Here is an 18385-nt window from a genome sequence, read left to right on the forward strand (position 1 = left end):
ATCCATAGCCCCCAGCTGTGAGCTTCACCTGGCTCTCACCAGCAACACCTACCCGCCCTTTTCCCGCGCCCTAAAAAGAGAGAAATGCCCTGGGGAGGAAAATACGTAGCCTTCCGGTATGGAGACCAAAGCTGTCTTTTTTCGCGCCTACCCAAAATTGAAAGGAAGCGGCGTGGCGCAGCATCTGCCCACTCAGGCCCTGGGATCATACCCGCACGGAGGCAGGGCCCCGCCCCCAAGCCCCGCCCCTCCGACAGCAGCTCCCTCCCGCACCCGTGGTTGGCTGCGCGGGGAGTGGGCGTAGCTGGAGGCGGGCGCTAGGACCCACCGGAGCACAGCGGACGTCACGGAGCGGCGCCCGGGCCGCGGGTTGAGCGGGAGGCGCGAGTAATCTGGTCGGTGGTTTCCCTCGCGGGGGCCGGGCCCCGATCCGGGAATCGAGGCCGAAGCCGGTACCCTGGTTAGAGGAGAGGGGCAGGATTCCCTCAGGGGAGGAATCCAGCCAGGCAGGGGGTAAAGTCTTATTCCAGCCTAGTTTCGCTTTCCGCGTGCCCCGCTTAACGCTCCCGGCCCTGCGCATCCAGCTGCTTCCTCTGCGGCCGCGGCCGTGCCCTTTATGCGGGCATAGCTCTGTCCTTTTCTACCCCAACCAGACAGCAGGGCGAGGCGGCCAGCGCAGCTGATACCTCCGAGGGCTGACGACAGCGTGAGGGGTCCTTCTCAGCTGCCCCGGTTCGGTGTGAAGGGAGGCGCGGTCCTGCCCCGATGCCCCCCTAGGCGGAGGGGAGGGGCAATGGAGGGGGGCGGGCCCTGCGGCTGCCTGGGCCTTTGGAACTAGCTCCCGCTCCTGCCCCGCCCCCTAGGTATCCGGGAGGATGACTACGCTCACGCGACAGGACCTCAACTTTGGTCAAGGTAGGGTGGCTGGACCTGCGGACCCGGGGTGGGGGGCGAGGGACGGCCTGGGCGGGCGGGCTTCCCCGAGCGCACGCACCGAGTTCTGCCCCCTCGCAGTGGTGGCCGACGTGCTCTGCGAGTTCCTGGAGGTGGCCGTGCACCTGATTCTCTACGTGCGTGAGGTCTACCCGGTAGGCATCTTCCAGAAGCGTAAGAAGTACAACGTGCCTGTCCAGGTGAGCCCCCACAGTCAGGTTGGGTGCACTGGGTAACCCCGTGCCCCGAATCACAGGAGTGGGTAGGGGGGTATTTTTAACTCTCTTCCACCTTCGGGCTCAGCCCCCTCATTCCCCAGTAGCCTGGCCTTGCCATCTAGTTCCTGGCAGCTGCTGATAGGCCTACAACCTTCCACCTAATCACTGCAGTGGCATTTCCTCTCATCCCCTCTGAATTGGGAGTTCCCCTCGCCAAAAGTTAGGGACCAGACCCTCTGACTAGAGCCCCCCACAACCCTCAACCCCACCATCATTGTATTTTAAAGGTGTCCTGCAACTGGTGAATGGTTGGTTTGGGGAGGGGGTTCCTGTAAACCTCAGGCACCTTCTCTCTCCCCTCATTTACCCTAATTGTAACGGGTTGTTTACAAGTGAAAAGGAGACAAAGCAGTGAATATAAGCTACTCTATCCCCAGTCTCTAGAAGTGCCTGCCCCTTAGCACTCAGTAAATATTAGAATAAATGCCGACTACTGGAAGGTGGTGGAAGCTTAGAGGATATACAGGGAAAGGGAAAAAAGAATCAGCACTTCGAGTGCCCACTGTGTACTAGGTACTTATCGCATTTAATCCTTACTTTTTAATGAAATCTTCAGCAGGTGAAGTAAGTAAAGCTCAGAGAGGTTAAGCCTGAGGGCACACAGCTTCTTAGTTCCAGATTCTTAATGTTTGAAAATTGATTAAATTTCTGGATCCCTTCTCTGGAAAAATGCCTGTTTGCCCAAATACAATTTAGGGACTTCTAGACTCTGGAGGAGCTCAATGAACTCCTGATGCTGTATGAAGTGCTAATGTTGAGACTGAATTCTTAAGATCTCCTAACTTCTCTTCCTCTGGGGATAATCCAGTTCTTGGCCTCATGATGGGTAGTCTGTCCCGGGTGGGGAGCCTGAGGGAACTGATGGGCCTTTCTCTAAAGGCAGAAGGGGCTTTGCGCTGCTGGAGGGAGTGTGGGGTTGTTTCCCCATCCTGCCTCACCAGCCGTCATGGGGTTGTATGCAGATGTCCTGTCACCCGGAGCTGAACCAGTATATCCAGGACACGCTGCACTGCGTCAAGCCGCTCCTGGAGAAGGTGAGGGCACCGGACCCCCTGGCCCACATCACCCACAGTGCTCCCCCATCCTCCAGGATGGGGTGATGCTGGGACCATGCAGCGTCCCTATGTCTCTAACACCCAGAAGCCTGTTGTCCCCTGCACTTTAGAGACCACTCCTGCTCAGGGCCCAGGGCATGGGGACACATTCAGGGCATCTTGGCCTGGAGCCCCACCCCAATAGTGGAATTGGCTCCCCAGGTGGGGCCTGCCCTGGAGGATTCTGGGTTCTTCTCAGGCACTCTCTTCCTCCATCCCCAAGTTCTGTCTCAGCTTAGCCGCTCAGTGCTTCTTCCTTCTATCTTGTTCTTCTCTCTGAGATGTCCTGGTATCCCCACGGGGCCCAGGCATCCTCTCCTCTCTGCCTGTACCATTCATTTCTGGGGGTGCCTACTTCAACTTCTCAAACCTCTTTCTGGGCTGTGAGGAACTCTGGGCCTAGAGGCTGAACAGGGCTGCGACTGCCCCTATCCCATCCTTCCCTGGGTAGGGAGGGAGTGGTGGTGGTGGTAGAGGGGTGTCCTGTTCTGGAGTGGGGGGTTCCTGTCCTTGCAGAATGATGTGGAGAAGGTAGTGGTGGTAATTTTGGACAAAGAACACCGCCCAGTGGAGAAATTTGTCTTTGAAATCACACAGCCTCCGCTGCTGTCCATCAGGTGAGCTGCCTCTCTCCCCGTCCATGTGCCAGCTGGTGTGAGGTCCCTAGCTATACCCCTGACCCTCACCCCTTTCCGGTAGCCACTAACTGCCTTGCTAAAGGTCTGAGAGGAGACATGGCAAGGTGTGCTGACCTAACAAGGCTATTAGTGGCGGAGTTGCAGCCGGCCGCCCCCAAGTCTCTGTGAACGTCACACAGGTTACAAAGAGACCCTCCTGTATCAAACCTTGAAAATCACAGCATTGGCAAATGGCTAGTCCCAACCTCATTTTGTAGATGGAGAAACCAAGGTCAGAGAGATGACCTTGACCTGGTCACCCAAATGGTGGCAAAGCCAGGACACAGACCCGGTTCCTGACTTCCCAGTCAAGCATCCAGTCCACAGTCAACTTGAAGTTGACTTTGGACGGGTGTGTTGGGCTGGTCAGCTACCGGCTTCCTGTGATGAGGTCAGAGCACTGGAATCTGTCCCCACTTGCTATGTGGCCTTGGGCAAGCCCTCTCCCTTCCCAGCTTGGTGTCCTAGAGTATGAAGTTTGGGCTGTGTCCTGGTTCTCAGACCCGGCTGCACGTTACAACCACCTACTGGGGTTCCCTACACCCTTTGCCCACCATTCTGACTTAATTTGTCTGTGATGGTACTTAGCATTGGTTTTAAACTCCCCAGATGCTTTAGCTGTGTAGAGATAGGTAGCCAAGCCCTCAAAAATACCAGGCGGAGGGGACTCTGCACCCGAGGGCTGCTTCCAGGGTTGACTGCCTGCTGGTGGGAGGGGGGCCACCCGTGTGCTGGGAGACCCTCTTCCTCTCTCCTTCCCAGCTCAGACTCCCTGCTGTCTCACGTGGAGCAGCTGCTCCGGGCCTTCATCCTGAAGATCAGTGTATGTGATGCTGTCCTGGACCACAACCCCCCTGGTATGCTCACACCCCACCCCCTCTTCTCTGGGTGTTTCCATGGCTACTTGTGTTGGTCTGTGTCCTCAGGTCCCTATTTGTCTGCACCAAGTCTCCTCTCTTTCTTTCTGCCTTTTGTAACTGCTCCAAAAGCCCACCCTCTCCAGGAAGCTTCCCTGATTGACTCCAACTGGCTTCAGTCTTCCTGTTGACTGTCTTGTCTTAGTACTTGGTTAACACTGTGCTGTGGGGCTGCTGAGCCAGCTAGGGAGGTGGGAGGAAGCTGTGTCCCGAGGCAGGCATGGGGTAGCCCAGTCTTGACCAAACTCTTGCCTCTTTAGGCTGCACCTTCACAGTCTTAGTGCACACGAGAGAAGCTGCCACTCGCAACATGGAGAAGATCCAAGTCATCAAGGTGAGATGAGGCTGGTGTGGAAGGGTGGGCGGGGAGGCAAGATAGCCAGGATGCTCTGAAAACCAGAGCTCTGACCAGCAGGGGTGTTGCTGGAGGCAGCACCTGGCACACAGTAGGCTCTCATTGTGTGTCAGCCCTGTGGCCACCTGCCTGTCATCGCCCCACCTGGGCTCTCGGTGCTGAGAGGAGGGCGCAGCTCAGTGGGGTTCTCAAGAGAGGGGATCCTTGATCCAATTTCACAACTGGTGTTTGGGGCTTGTTAAATCACTTGGGTTCCCAGCCCACCTTGGGTCTCCAGTCTCAGCCTGTCTGGTGGACGAACCTGGGAATCGGCACTGCCAGCGGTTCCCTGGCGATTCGGATGCTCCCTGAAGTCTGAGGGCCCTAGTTCGGGGAAGGGAAGGGGTAGCAAAGTGAGGGTAGGCCACAGCCAGCCCCCTGCCACCCTTCCCTTGGTCGCCTCCCTAGGACTTCCCCTGGATCCTGGCAGATGAGCAGGATGTCCACATGCACGACCCCCGACTGATACCCCTAAAAACCATGACATCGGATATCTTAAAGGTGAGCTGCTTGAGGGAGGTGACCAGGGTGTGGCTGGCTTAAGACTCTCAGTCCCCTCTTTCCCTTAATGCTGGCTGTGGCTACACAAGCCCACTCTTGGCAGAGGCCCCATGGGTTCTCCAGAGTAGGGGCCCTGGCTATCCACCTGACCATGGCTGTTTGTTCCTGCCATTAGATGCAGCTCTATGTGGAAGAGCGAGCTCATAAAAGCAGCTGAGGGTGTGCCTGCCCATGGATGCCACAACCAACCATCGGACTTTGGGGGCCCTCACCTAGGGCAGTACTGCAGGGCCACCCTGATTCCAAGTGCTCTTAATGCCTCTACGTATGGACCCCTGACCCTCCAGCCTGGGGCTGCTCAGGCCTGACTGCCTTCATGGAGGAATTCTCCCCAGGCGGGCAGTGAAGGGCACTGGGACCTCGATTTCTCAGCCTCCTGGGATTCAGCCGGCCAACGCTGTCTGTCTCAAATGCTGTGCTGTGAGTTATTTCAATAAAGAGCCCCAAGGGCTGAGCTGGGTTGTCACTGCCTGGGTGGGAGCCATAGGTGCTGCCAAATTCACCTGGGGGGAGGGGCTGCTCCTCCACCAAAGGGCCAAGGACCTGGCACCCCTGCCCCTAGATCCAACCCCAGGCTGGTTTTACTGAAAACATTTATTACAACAAAATGACAGAGCTATGTAACAGTAAGTTACCACAAACTGGTGGGTTTGCCCTCAGTCGGAACTTACGCGGAGGGACTTGCTGCCCACTATAGGCTCAGCTCTTGCCTGGAGGCAACCTTTGGCACTCCACTGGCCGGGACAGAGGACGGATGAATGGCTGTCAGATGACAGGCTGTCAGAAGGGCCTGTGGAGATGGAGTGGGGAAGGCAGGTGGGTAGCCTCCTCCGGCCCCTGCAGGGTCTAGGGGTGAGCCGTGGAGGGGGCCGGGTTCCTGGTCATCTTATGGCTGATGACGATGCTGCTGTTGGTGACACGGGGCCCGTACCAGCCTGCCCAGAACTGGGTGTCCTTGCCCCCGTGCTGGAAGAGGATGTGGCGGACACCTGGAGGGTAATCCGAGAAGGTGTGGGAGACCTGGGGGGAGGAGAGAGGAAGTGACCACCAGGACTGGAGAGGGGACAAGACAGGGTAACCACTGACCCTGGGAGGGGAAGAGTGGAACCAGGTCCTGGAGGGGAGAGCTGCCTGGCCAGAAGGCAGAAACTCCAGGCAGAGGACTGGGGGCACTCCGGGCCCTGGGGCTGCCCCCTTACTTCCTGCCATCCTGGATGTGGGAGAAGCGGGTGGCAAGGGGCAAGCAGGTCAGGCCTCACCTCTGTCCACCTGGCATCGTTCCACTGATGGATGGTCACAGGCGGGGGCTCAAAGGAGGCTAGGATGATGTAGTCGGCCGAGGCCAGCTGTACTCGGATGTGGTAGGTGCAGCCACAGTCTGCCCTGGCGGCGAACCTGAGGGAGGGTGGGGCTTAGGACCGTGCACTCCAAGGCAGAGGTGGCCCTGGAGGCCGGCAGGCAGCGGGCCCACAATTAGAACTCTGAGTTTCATTTCCCTGCCCTGCCCTGCCCTGCTGGCTTCAGGGCTCCTCGTGTCCCACTGTGCCCCCAGGGTAAGCAGTCTATCCACGCTGGGCCTCAGTGAACCCATCTGAGAAAAGGGGCATCCATTCCGGGTGTTCCAGTGAGGATGTCACCATAAAAAGCATAACGCCTGGGCTGTCAGATCTGTGTCACCTGTACATGATAATGGACTGGGCGGTGGATCCAAAGGAGGTTCGAGAGGGGTGGCCCGTGTGATGGGGGTTGGTACAGAGCTCATCCTTTGCTCAGCCCCGCAGCTCTGCACACCTCTCAGCCCCCAACCCTGCATCCTCAGTGGTGGCCCTGGGGCCTGACTGGAACTGGGGTCCTGCTTCTGCACTGGGCCAAGCCAGAGCCTTGCAAAGCTCTGGGCACAGAGTAGGAGCTCGGGACAGAGTTGTGGGATGAACAGTGAAAGGGGCAGGAAAGGCAGATTCACAAGGAGGCAGGAAGTAGCTGCGAGGTCCAGAGAGGAGGGGTCCTGTTTTCAGTGCTGCTTCAGTGCCTGTGTGTGACAACTCATCTGTTGGCCTCGGACTCTCCACCTGTAAACTGGGGTTCACATCTCCTGCTGACTTAGGGAGGGGGAGGGCCCAGGAGGTGCTGTGTCTGTCAGTGGCGGGGGAGCCCCTGCCCCAGGACATTGCCAGCACCGTGGGCACTCTCTACAGGGGTTCTCAGGAAGAGAAGAGGGAGGGATGCAGAGTGTGGGATGGGTGTGGGCCCTACTCACCAGTCCTTAACCACGATGTCCGGCCGGAAGGTGTCCAGTAGCTCCTCCCAGTAGCCCTCGGCTTTGAGGTCTATCAGCTGGGACTTGAGACACATTCTGGGGAGCAGAAGGAAAGGTGTGCATTCCCAGGCATGGTCTGCATGGCCCGGACCCAGGGAGATGGTTCAGCGGACCCAGCAGTAGCCCTGACCACTGCAGGGCAGCCACTGGTGCTGACTCTGGCTTCTACCTCCTTGCAGGCTCATGAGAAACATTCGGGGAGCTTCACCCCCTTGTAACTGGGCAGCATCTCATCCCAGTCTCTAGGCCCAGTCTCCCAGGGCCCTGAGGAGGGCGCCTCCGTGAACTCACATCCCTAGAGGAGCAACAGCCTGTGCCACCCCTGACTTACCCTAACCACCCAGCGGGCTCCCAGCCTCCTCAAACTGCTGTCCACCCCACTGCCTGTGAACCCAGCCACGGCGGTGACGCATGCTCAAGGAAGCAGTACATGTAGACCCTGAGCTGGCTTTGGAACCACCTCCCTTGAGCTTTGCAGAGAGGCCCTCACTTAGGCCTGGGGTTTGGCAAAGGTGTCCTGACCCTCTTCCCTCCATACAGCTTCTTGGTTTAGTTTGTCTTACTCATAGGACGTGACAAAGTACTTCTTGACTTTGGAGTCAGGAAACTCTGTGCCATGAGGTCCGGGGAGGCGCTCCACCTTCCAGTGGTCCCCCCCATTGGAGTCGATTTGCCAGGACGTCATATCCTCTAGGAGAAGCAGAAGCCAAAGTGAGATCCGTGGTGTGAGTGTTCAGTCTGGCCCTCCCCATCTGGTCCTGGGATGGAGAGGGTAATGCTCAGATCTCAAGGTGTGCACCACAACCGTGCCTTGGAGCCACCCTACAAGGCTCCCCTCCACCCACCATTCCCCCCTGTGCCCACCACATCAGCTCTGATCTGGGTCCCTCTCCCTCCTGCTCTGTCCCTGACTGGCTCAACTCCTAACCTGAAATTGGAGAAAGAGTATTACCAGAAATTCCGAACTGACATTTCCTTGCTTCCGTGTTGCCGAGGGGCTCTGGGAAGTACCCAAGTTTCAGCTCTCAAATCATATTATGAAGGGCCCGTGATGGTACTTATGTTCTTAAGGGCCAATGTGAGATTGTCCCGACTCCGACTGCTTACTTGACGATTGACATTCTCCAGATGTCAGGGTCCAGGAGGTTAACTACGTGACTGAGATCTGAGGTCCTGCGAACCTACTGTGCCGACTTGGTCCCCCTCTGCCCAGGGCAGGAGGGATGACTGGGAGGCTGAGCGTCCTCTGTGTTGGTGGTGTGTAGTGACCCCGCATTGGTGGAAGGATCCCCAGTGGGTTGGCTCGGCGGGTATGGAGGCATAAAGCTGTCCTTCCTGTCTCCCCCTTCAGACTGAGCTGAGAGGACCTCGGGAAACAACACTGCTTCCCCACCTAGGCTTTCCAGAACAATCTTCCCAAATTCCTCCCTTGCTCCCTCTACTAGGAGCTGACATCTGTTCCCTCAGGTGCCTTGGGGAACTCCCAGTAGAGCATCAGAGGAGTAATTCAGAAACCCGGGAGCCGGGCTGGTACCCAGGGCAAGCCCAAGGGGAGAGCTGAGCAAGGCTGGGCGGCCACTGCTGGGCCCTGTGCCCTGTGCCAGGCAAGGCTGCAGGCTGGCTCTGCAGGCCTGTGTGAGCTGAGCTGGCGGCCGAGTCCAGTCCCGTCAGACGAGGAGACTGAGTGTCTGGGATGCTGTCTGTGAGGCCTCTGAGAGGGGCCTGAGGGCCTTCAGCAGTGGGGACCAGACCCCAGAAACTGGGCAAGTTCTGTTTCTTTGGGCAGGACACTCATCGCGGGGGCCTAAGGCTCCCCATCTATAAAATTGAGCCAACCTTTCTTATGTGGCTCTCAGGATCCTCATGAGGATAAAGAGAAAACAGACACTAAAGGGATTCTAAGTGTGTAAAGTCTGCCTCTAAACCAATTGCTGCTGTAGCCCCAACAAGAAGCATGATGCCTGGTACCTCGTAGGTACTAAAAGAAGGGGAAAAACCCTCGGCAAATTTATAAGAGAACATGAGCTAAACGGGTTTCAACCGTGTGATCGTAGTTACCTCTCAAGTTCCTCATTTTCTTCCTCTGCACGATCAGGTAACAGGAGGGTAAGCACGCTTGTAAAGACCTCAGACTAGTGCCTGACACAGACAAAGCCCTCCCTCAACGTCAGGCAGCACAGACTGAACTGAAGGGGAGGGGGTCTGCAGTGTGTTCACTCACTCAACAAACATTTCCTGAACACCTGCTGTGTGGACATGGGCTGCAGGGTGGCAAGAGCCGTCATGCCCCAGGAACTTGAAGTTTGTGGCAGAGAGAAAAAAAAAAAAAAAAAGAGACAAAGTAATGACAGGCTATGACAAGTGCTATGAAGGAAGGACACGGGGTGACAGAGCACAGAGGGGGAGCACTACTTTCATCAGATGAAGGATCAGGGCAGATCTCTGAACTGAGATCCGAAGAATGAGGAGAGGGCCCAAGGGGGCATGACAAGTGTTCAGGAGGTGACAGAACATTCCAGATAGTGTAGGAACAGCAAGTGCAAAGGTCCTGAGGTTCAGGAAAGAGAGGGAATCGGCCCAGCAGCAGCTGCAGCCCACCTTCAGCACATGGGTTGCGCAGGAGGTTCCTGCGAAGGCTGCACAGAAAGAAAAAGACCTTCCAGTCGGCCACGGGCTGGTCCCAGTCCTCGGTGACGAAGCCCTCACGCAGGCATTTTCGCTTCCAGAGGGTCACGAGGTCAATGATGTCGCGCCAGAGACTGCAGACAGGGCGGCAGTTCAGCAGCAGCTGGCGGGCGGGCAGGTGCATGAACACCTCCAGCAGGATGCTCTCGGGCAGCTCGTTGATGCTGACCCCGGCCATGGCTGTGCCGAGGTGGGGTGCACGCACAGGCCTGTGGGGAGCAACAGTGCTCAGGAGCCCTGATCAAGGAGGTGGACCCCTCAGATCCCTGGGGACCTGGACCAGGGACTCCTAATTCTGTTTCCTCTTTGGGGAGAGGTTAGGGAGCACCTGAGCACCCTTCTAGTACACAGCAGAGCCTCAAAATATGGAGAGGTCACATGTTATGCACATTTGGAAGAATGCAATGAAAATATTAATAAAATCTTTAGGGACCAATTTTTTTAAGAGGCCCCATCCCCCCAGTAAAAAATTAATTGCTTAATTTTAAGTTGGTGGGCCTGGTGAACTGTGAGATAGTGCCAAGGCCATGCTGTTGTCTGGAAGCTCTGCAGAGACCTTTGTTGATGTTACTTTAATGCTGTGAATTCACCATTGGAACATAAAACCTTTATTCATGTCATCCACAGACTAGCTCACAACGTAAGTGATGGGCTTGGTGGGCTAGTGCTGAGACTCAAACTTCCTCTCCCCAAGCTGCTCACTTTGGCCTGCAATCCGGATGTGATAAAGCATCCGAATGAGGAGGCTCCCCACCACAGTTCTGGGGTGGGCGTCAGGCCACTCTGCAATGCCCAGGAACCTAAAAGCAGATCGAGGCGAAAGAAGCAAGACTGCTTGGGTTTGAATCCTGGCCTGCAGTGACTAGCCAGGAAGGTGTAAAAAGGAGATGGTAACTGTCCTGACTTCAGAAGGGCTGGGAGGACAGAGTTAGTACCAGTACAGCATTTAGCATGAGGATAGTTGAGCAGTGCTCCAAAGCATCGTTACCCACACCCCTAGCATTGAAGCAAAACCACTCTCCAGTAGCTGTGGAGTTAGCTGCCCCCAAGAACACCTTCCTCCCTTGACATCTGAATTGCATGCGGGTTTGGGAAAATTACAGAGCCACTACCTCAGCCTGAATTCTGCCTGGCGGGGAGGTCCTGGTTATCCAGCTCTCTAAGGGGACTCCCCCAGGTGGTTGGGGTTGGGCCTGTGGCCATTGTCACTCAAGATGGCTTGAGCAGATGGCCCTTATCTGCCTATGGGTGGGTGGGTGGGGATATTCTCCCACATGTAAGGACACTGGGGAAACTTCTCATTTTCGACTGAGATGTGGCCAAAGAAGCAGTTGTTAACCTAAAACAGTAACACAGTCAGGTATTTTACCAGCAAAGCAGATCATGTGGGAGCAACTGCAATTTGGGTCATGCAACTGGTGAACCACTTGTAAATCCCATTAAGCAAAGGAGAGGGAGCTCTTTTACAGAAGAGAAGGGGAAGTAGGGAGGGGCTGTTAGAAACTTAAAGTCCACTGGAGGAAGCTGGGAGTTCCAGATATAGTGGCTTTTCATCGGCTAGTCAGATGCTTCAACAAATTTGTGTTCTTTCACTAGTTTTACAACACTTCCACTGTGCTAAACATCTTCAGACCTCAGAGTTAGTCAAACGTACTATTAGAACCCAATGGGCAAAATTCACAGGGACTCTCCAAAAAAAAAAAAAATTGCCATTGGTCCTTCTAAATCTCAGAATCAACCCTTTTGGAATTCAGACTCTCACTCTTTGAGATAGCCACAGGGTACCCAATGCACCTGGCTCCTCCCACTTTTGATCGGCAGCTGATAAAAGGAGATAAATTTCAATATCGTAAAGGCCTAATTGCTTCTATTAAAAATAATGATGTTCTGGTAGAGCAGGCTTTTTCATAGTGCAGTCTTAGGAGACAAAGACCATAAGCATCACATCTTTCAACCTGGAGATTTCATCTATTGGAAAAGACACCTCCAGAAGGACTCTCTTCAATTTCACTGGAAAGGACCCATCAGGTAGTGCTAACCTACCCTTGTGCCACTGAACTCCAGAGAACAGACTCCTGGATTCACGTGACACATCTAAAGAAAGCGCCAGATTCAGACTAGACCTGCACACCATCTGGTGCCCTGAAGATAAAGATTTCCCGGAATTGAAGCAGATGACACTGATGAGACAGCTTTTCCTAAGATGTCTAGACACGTCTAGACATTTTCCTAAGGCCTGTTACAAGGTTTAGAATTCACAGAAGTCTCTCTCTTTCATCTAAACTAGAAAACTGACTCTGGATTCTTATCCAAATTCAGTCCCTGAATTTGCAACCTACAGTCTGTTGTTGAAGCACTGATCAGTAAAATGACCCTTGATCACTTTGAACTTCAAGAGGGTTCCCCAGGCAGGGATAATCTTTTCTCACAAAATTGTAGCCACAGAAGAAGCAGTGACCTGTCTGCAAGGGAAGGCTTCAGTCCAGTAAGAAAACATACAGATCATGTGTAAAAGACATTTATATCCAGGAGATGGAGGCAGCTGTATGAAATCCATCTACTAATCTCTGCATGGCCCCTGAGGCTATTCAGAGTGTCTGGGAGCAGTGCAAACAGGTTTCCTGTTTTGTACTTTGGACAGGTGGGACAAGAGGGCAGGCACTCTTTGTGACCTTATTAATATTCCCCAACACTGATTCACGAGTGCTATCATTTTGTCAGTGGGGCGATAGTTTTAATGCACGCACAGTGATAAGGATTGGGAATCAGACTTTCTGGGAGGACCAGTTTGTTATTTGGTCCAAACCAGAATTCTCTCTTTCTGTTGAACCAACTAGATCTCCAATATTGTTTTTCCTTTTCTGGGGTGTTGGGCATTTCTAGTCAATTTTTCTAGATTGTTATCTTAGGGAGCATCCCTTTGGATCACGACAGAGGTTTGGCCATTGGTTCCTTTGAGGGCAGTGTCTTGGGCAGAAACATGCTTGATTTCCTTTAGCCTATAGAGGCTCGAGCCTGGAATGCCCAGGGATATTAATCATAGTCAAGGCAGCTGGCAAGAGTACAGCATCTAATCAATTTTGGATGTAAGAATCATTTTATTTATTTATTTTTATTTTTAGGTGGGGAGGTACTTAGGTTTACTTGGTTGTTTTGTTTTGTTTTGGGTTTTTTTTGTGGAGGTACTGGGGACTGAACCCAGGACCTGTATGTGCTAAGCACGCACTCTACCACTGAGCTATATCCTCCTCCCCTATAAGAACCATTTTAAATCTTTTTCCCATTAAAGGTAAGGAAACCTTGTTGTTTCCAAGTCACCCCAGAGTCATGGGTTGCTCTAAAGGCATACTGATTGCAGGTATAAATGTCTGCGGTTTTGCCCTTGGCTAAAGGACAGGCCCCAGTGAGAGCATTTCATTCAGCCTATTGGGTAATTCAGCCATAGGTAAAGGTGTTGCTTCAATGACATCAAAAGGAGTTGCCAATAGCATACCCAGCACAATATTTACTACTTTCTCCCTTTAAATGAGAACCATCAGTAAACCATGAAAAACTGGCATTGGTTAGAGGAGTCTCCTGTGAATTATTACACGGAGTCAGAGGTGATTGGTCAGCGTCAGGCAGCCGTGAGGGGTTTCATGAGTGAAGGAGGGGAGAAGAGCAGCAGGGTGGAGGTTAGTAACTGTGAGAGTTACAGGAGGAGCAGGTAGCAAAAGGATTTCATAAGAGGCGAGGTGACTGAAAGTACTGCGTGGATGAGAACCTAGGAGGGCTTCCACTGCATGGGGGATAGACATGGTTAAAAGGGATCCTATGATTATCTCTTTTGTGGCCTTAACCAGAAGGGCAGGCAGGAATGGCTCTGAGGCAAAGGGAATATCCCTTGCACCACAGGGCCCAGCTGTTGGCTACAATACCTACAGGTCCATGATGGTCCCCAGGTTTTGGGGTGACTATGCCAAGGGCATTCCCTTCCTTCTCATATACAAAGAGGGAAAAGGGAAGCTGATAATTAGGCTGTCCAAGGGCAGGTGGTCTCGTTAAGCTCTTCTTTAAGTCTTCAAAGGCTGTGTCATCTTGATCTCCCCAATTAATGGGGTCAGCTTTGCTGGTTTTAATAAAGCAGGTAGGGGCTGAGCCATAGACAGAAATTTGGAATCTGATTTTGACAGCAGCCCGAGAAAACCTCATAATTGGCACTTAGTTTTAGGTTTGGGGACGTTCAGGATGCCATGAAGCCTATTTGGATTCAAATGTCATCCCTGTTGTGAGATGAAGTGCTCTAAATATTGAACCTGAATTTGAGCAAACTGCAGTTTTTCTTTGGAGACTTTATGTCCCTTTAAAGCCAAAACTTTTAGCAGATGGATGCTGTCTTCTCATGAGGTTTGAGAAGGAGAGCGTGAGGGCAAATCATCTAAATATTTTTTCCAGCACCCTGGCTCTTTGCAGTAGCAGAAACCAGGTTTTTGGTTTTGTTTAGGGACCTTCATTTGCTGGAGTTGAAGATTAAGAATTTTAGTGGTCTTTCTTTTTGGTGACTCATCTAGGGTGCAAGTGAGCTGATTTGCCACATAAATCTAGAGTGGGCGTAGTTTCCCATTCCATCCTGGTTCTGTTAACTAAAAGATTCCGGTTCAGCCCATTCATAAACATGGAGGCAACAGCTACCCTAGTGGACTCAGCATCTGAAGGGAGACCAGAGTTTTCTTTAAAAGTAACCTGAAGTTGATTGGAAGAGTCACGAACAGGTTCATTAGATTTTTGTGTGCAAGGCTGAATTTTGTTCCGATCGACAGGTTTAGGAAAGGCTACTGCAATTGCTCAGTGGAGGCTTTCAGGCAGCGTTCTAGCCTCTTGCCAAAATTAGGGGCTGGCTCTTCTAAATCTCCTCCAGAATGTTCCCACCGGGCTAGTCTCACCCACAGTTTGCTTGACCCTCACCAACGAATACGTGGACTAACTGATATAAATCTGAGAAGCCAGAATGGTGGGTTTGAACAAACTAGGTTAAAATCTTTGACGAACCTACGGGGGTCCTCAGTTACTTTAGGAAACTCTTTACAGCTCACAGTTCGACATTTGTCCAGGGACTGTAAGTAATTCTGAGGTTTATTTCAATCCTCAAAAGATTTAACTGTGAAGGAGCAGGTTCTGATAGGTTCAAAGGAAGGATCAGGAAGAATCAGCAGAGCTTTTGGGAATAAGGGAAGCTCAGGAAGAATCAGAAGAGGGCAGAAGGAAAGGAAGATGGCGCCTGGGATGGGCTCGCGCACAAGATGACCGCCAGCGTCCGGCGACGAAGACGACCGGGGCAAAAGAGACCTCAGAAGTCCATTTTGTCTTGCTTTAAAATTTTGTTTGCCTCGGTTAATTTAAAAATTGTGTTTGGCAAAGAGGTAATTTGAAACTCCTGATAAGTTTTGGAAGTCTTAAAATATCAAACAGAAAAGGTGTCCAGTTCAGTTTTGACCATTTCATATCCATGGCTGTCTAACAGAAGTTTAAGAAAGGTAAGTTTGGGGAGTTCAAAAGTTCCCCATATTGGCCCTTGATGTTTTAAATTACTTTTGTTTCGGGTGGCCCCTTTAGTTAGCAATGCATATGAGGAAATACTGCAGTTTTTAAACAGAAAATGGCTCAGGGTCCCTGAAAAGGGGGAGGCACCCTCAAAACATTTAGATAACTGGGATCCCATTTTTCAGGGGTTTTTCTCTAGAACAAAAGAATAATTCTTAAACAGCCTGTGGACCAAATACCAGCATAGTTCCAGTAGGAACAGCCTGATTTCAAAAGAGTGAGGCTGAAGTGCCAATAGAGTACTCACAGGTAAGACAAGGCCTTAACTAAAAAACACAAAGCCTTTAAACAGATTCCAAATAAAGCCTGGAGAGAGTCAAAACGCAAAAAGGGCAGAGCTCGGATCCAGGAGAAAAACTCACCCTCAAACTCCAGGGTCGTTGAGAAAGCAGTGAGCTCACTGGGCTCTGTGGGTACCAGCACCTGTTCGCTCCCCAGCCTCAGAGTTGTCAAGGGTCTTCTCTGGCTCTTGGTGGAACCTCCATGTAATGTTAACCTAAAACAATAAAATAGCCAGTTATTCCACTAGCAAAACAGGTTTATTTGGGAGTGGCAAAGAACTGCAATGCAAACTATGCAACTATGGTGAACCATTTGCAAGCCTCGTTAAGCAAAGGAGAGGGAACTCTTTTTATAGAGAAGTGGAAGTTTGGGGTGGTCATTATAAACAAAAAGTCAATTGGAAGACACTGGAACTTGGAAGTATAATGGTTTTTCATTGGCTGAGTTATGACAGTCTCTCATTGGCTGAGCTGTTGTCAGACAGGGAGAAAATCTTCACTGCTGCTGGGAGTAGTAAAGCAGCCGTCACTTCCCACCGGAGACAAAGTATGCCTCTAGCTGCTGGGGTTGTATTGACTGTCAAGTGTTCCTCCTCCTTGCTTCCTGACTTCATTTTTCAGGTTTCCCTTGATTAATTTTCATACGTTTCACAGGCTTCTCAAAGCTCTCATCCCCACCAAAAAATGAGGATTGGCACACGGTCTGGCGCCTGCCCTGGAAGGGGCATTTTACTAGAGAAAAAAATAAACAGATAAATAAGGTACTTGTATCTTGTGCAAAACTCCACGACGGAAAAATACTCCTTGTGGCCAGGTCTTCTGACTTTTCAGGAGAAATTGTAAACATGTTTTAAATACACGAACCGTCAGTTTTTAAATGTTGACAACTTCTAAAAGCATTGTCTAGGCCAAATAAAAGTCGCTGGGCTCCAAGACAGAGGCGTCTTAGGTATGAAGTTTCTCCCCGTTATCCAAAGTCTGGTCTTCGGCTCTGGTCGCATGATACCACCAGACTCCACCCCTAAAGCCTGACTGCAGAGCGGTGTGGCAGGGTGAAGGCCATCCTGCGGCACTCTGGGATGGAGACGTCCACGCCGGCCCTAAGCAGCTACCTCGCACCGACTGGGCTTCCCATGAGCCAATCCCGGAGCCAAGCGCTGGCCTTTCCTCCACAGACCCTCTCAACAACCCCTTAAGGCACTGTTACCAAGCCCATTTCTGAAAGCAGAAGCTGAGGCTTGAGAAAGTTAGGCCCTCGTCCCAGGCCCCACGGGCGTGACGGTGCCCAGAGGCCCTAGACTGTCCCCGGCTGGGGCGCTGCACGCGAGTTGAGGCCGGAGTGGCCGCGGATGTCCAGGCTGCTCCGGGACGCACCCGCCGGCGGAGCGGCATTCCGCGCAGCAGCGACCAGACCCTGGCGACTGGCCCCGCCCGCGCCCCGCCCCATGACCCGCCCGGAAAAGCATCCCCCCCGCCCCCGCCGCGGATGCCGGCGTCCCAGCCCTCCCGAGACAGCGTCCGCGGGCTCGCTTAACGCCCTGGCGACCCCCGGCGCCGGACACTCAAGCCCCCTCCCGCGCCTGTCGCCCCTTCTACCCATCCCCCGGCTGGGCCGAGACCTGGGCGCGGGGCGGGGCGCTCAGCGGAACCAGAACTTCGGCCCGGCCTGGAGCCTGTCGCCTCCGCGGCGCCGTCCCCTATGGCCCGCCCCGCGCCTGCGTCACGCGCTGCGCTCGGGTGGCCTCCCTCCTGCCCCAGGCGGCCGCTCCCACCGCCTCGCCCCGCCCCACGCCAGGACCCGTTCCCCAGGCGCGAGAAAAGGAGTCTGGGGTCCTCAGGGCGGGGGCCGCGCTATGGGAGCTCCAGACCTCGTCTCCCGAACCTCAGTCTTACCCTCCAGGCGGTGGGCGGCTCATCAGCGGGGACCCATCTTCTCTGTGCTTCCTCCTCCCGGAACCTCCTCCTGGCCACTAAGAAGTGGCCTAAGGTCTTTGACCTCATAGCGGTTCTCTGGACGCTACGGTAGGGAGGTGTGGCCAGCTTCCTGCCCTGAAGCGGTGGGCCCCCTCTTGGAGGGTGACTGATAACACTCCAGCCTTGAGCCTGGCTCCTGCCTTCCCTTGGGCAGGCCTCAGTTTACTCAAAGGTAAATGTCTCCCTGCGGTTTTGTTAGGACTAAGTTCATTAATTCCTTTCTTCGTTCAACAAATCTCAAGCACCTACTTCAGGCAGCCACAGTGGGTCGTGCAGGCTGTGCACTGCACAAGGGTGCCTCACCCAGGCCAGTCTGTTAACTCATCAAGGCTGCACCTTCTCTAAGGAAGGGTGTTTTGGTTTTTCTGTTTGTTTTGTTTTTTGTTTTTGTTTTTTTTTTTTTTTTTTTTTTTGCTGTGTGGTGGTAGCTACTCTGACTGGGGACCTAAAATAGCTCACTGATGAGTGAACTAATGCAATAACAGTACTCACTGAACACCTACTATGTGCCAGGCACCATTCTAAATTCTTTGGCTTCATCTAATGTCAGTAAAGTTCTAGGCAGTGAGGAAAACACCAGTAAGTATGCCTGGGATGGCAACTCAGCATGAGTTATATGCAGGAGCTACCCAAGATACACATTCCACCCCCAGCCTGTGGCCAGGCCTCCAGAGGAAGCTGGCAGTACTGGAGG

The 18385-nt window shown here is 53.1% G+C and overlaps 2 protein-coding genes across 12 annotated transcripts; one reads left to right on the top strand and one right to left on the bottom strand.

Annotated features, from left to right (window-relative positions):
- Positions 1-324: 324 nt before the first annotated feature.
- Positions 325-5308, top strand: MAD2L2 (mitotic arrest deficient 2 like 2). Of its 5 annotated transcripts, none has more exons than XM_011000836.3 (10): positions 326-513; positions 654-737; positions 864-915; positions 1015-1133; positions 2174-2245; positions 2822-2922; positions 3745-3839; positions 4160-4233; positions 4702-4794; positions 4970-5308. In XM_011000836.3, exons 3-10 carry the CDS (start codon positions 876-878, stop codon positions 5009-5011), a joined length of 636 nt encoding a protein of 211 aa, XP_010999138.1. In that variant the 5' UTR covers positions 326-513; positions 654-737; positions 864-875; the 3' UTR covers positions 5012-5308. The 5 variants fall into 5 exon arrangements, with proteins under 5 accessions (XP_010999141.1, XP_010999138.1, XP_031319924.1 ...); XM_031464064.2 differs by having other exon boundaries at positions 654-732; XM_011000839.3 differs by lacking the exon at positions 654-737 and having other exon boundaries at positions 325-395.
- LOC105107031 (F-box only protein 6) lies at positions 1710-17696 on the bottom strand. Of its 7 annotated transcripts, none has more exons than XR_004140576.2 (8): positions 17337-17432; positions 15799-15932; positions 9770-10065; positions 7735-7861; positions 7112-7207; positions 6114-6249; positions 5526-5874; positions 1710-4617 (listed from the first exon to the last, which is right to left on the bottom strand). XR_004140576.2 is itself a non-coding variant. In XM_031464063.2 (8 exons), the coding sequence occupies exons 3-7, from the start codon at positions 10032-10034 to the stop codon at positions 5546-5548; spliced, it is 723 nt and encodes a 240-aa protein (XP_031319923.1). In that variant the 5' UTR covers positions 10035-10065; positions 15799-15932; positions 17337-17432; the 3' UTR covers positions 1710-4617; positions 5526-5545. The 7 variants fall into 7 exon arrangements, 6 of the variants coding, with proteins under 6 accessions (XP_031319923.1, XP_010999142.1, XP_031319922.1 ...); XM_031464063.2 differs by having other exon boundaries at positions 5526-5644; XM_011000840.3 differs by lacking the exons at positions 1710-4617; positions 17337-17432 and adding an exon at positions 17611-17696 and having other exon boundaries at positions 5431-5874.
- Positions 17697-18385: the final 689 nt, after the last annotated feature.

The sequence above is a fragment of the Camelus dromedarius genome, chromosome 14, assembly GCF_036321535.1.
Source record: "Camelus dromedarius isolate mCamDro1 chromosome 14, mCamDro1.pat, whole genome shotgun sequence".
Lineage (NCBI taxonomy): Eukaryota > Metazoa > Chordata > Mammalia > Artiodactyla > Camelidae > Camelus > Camelus dromedarius.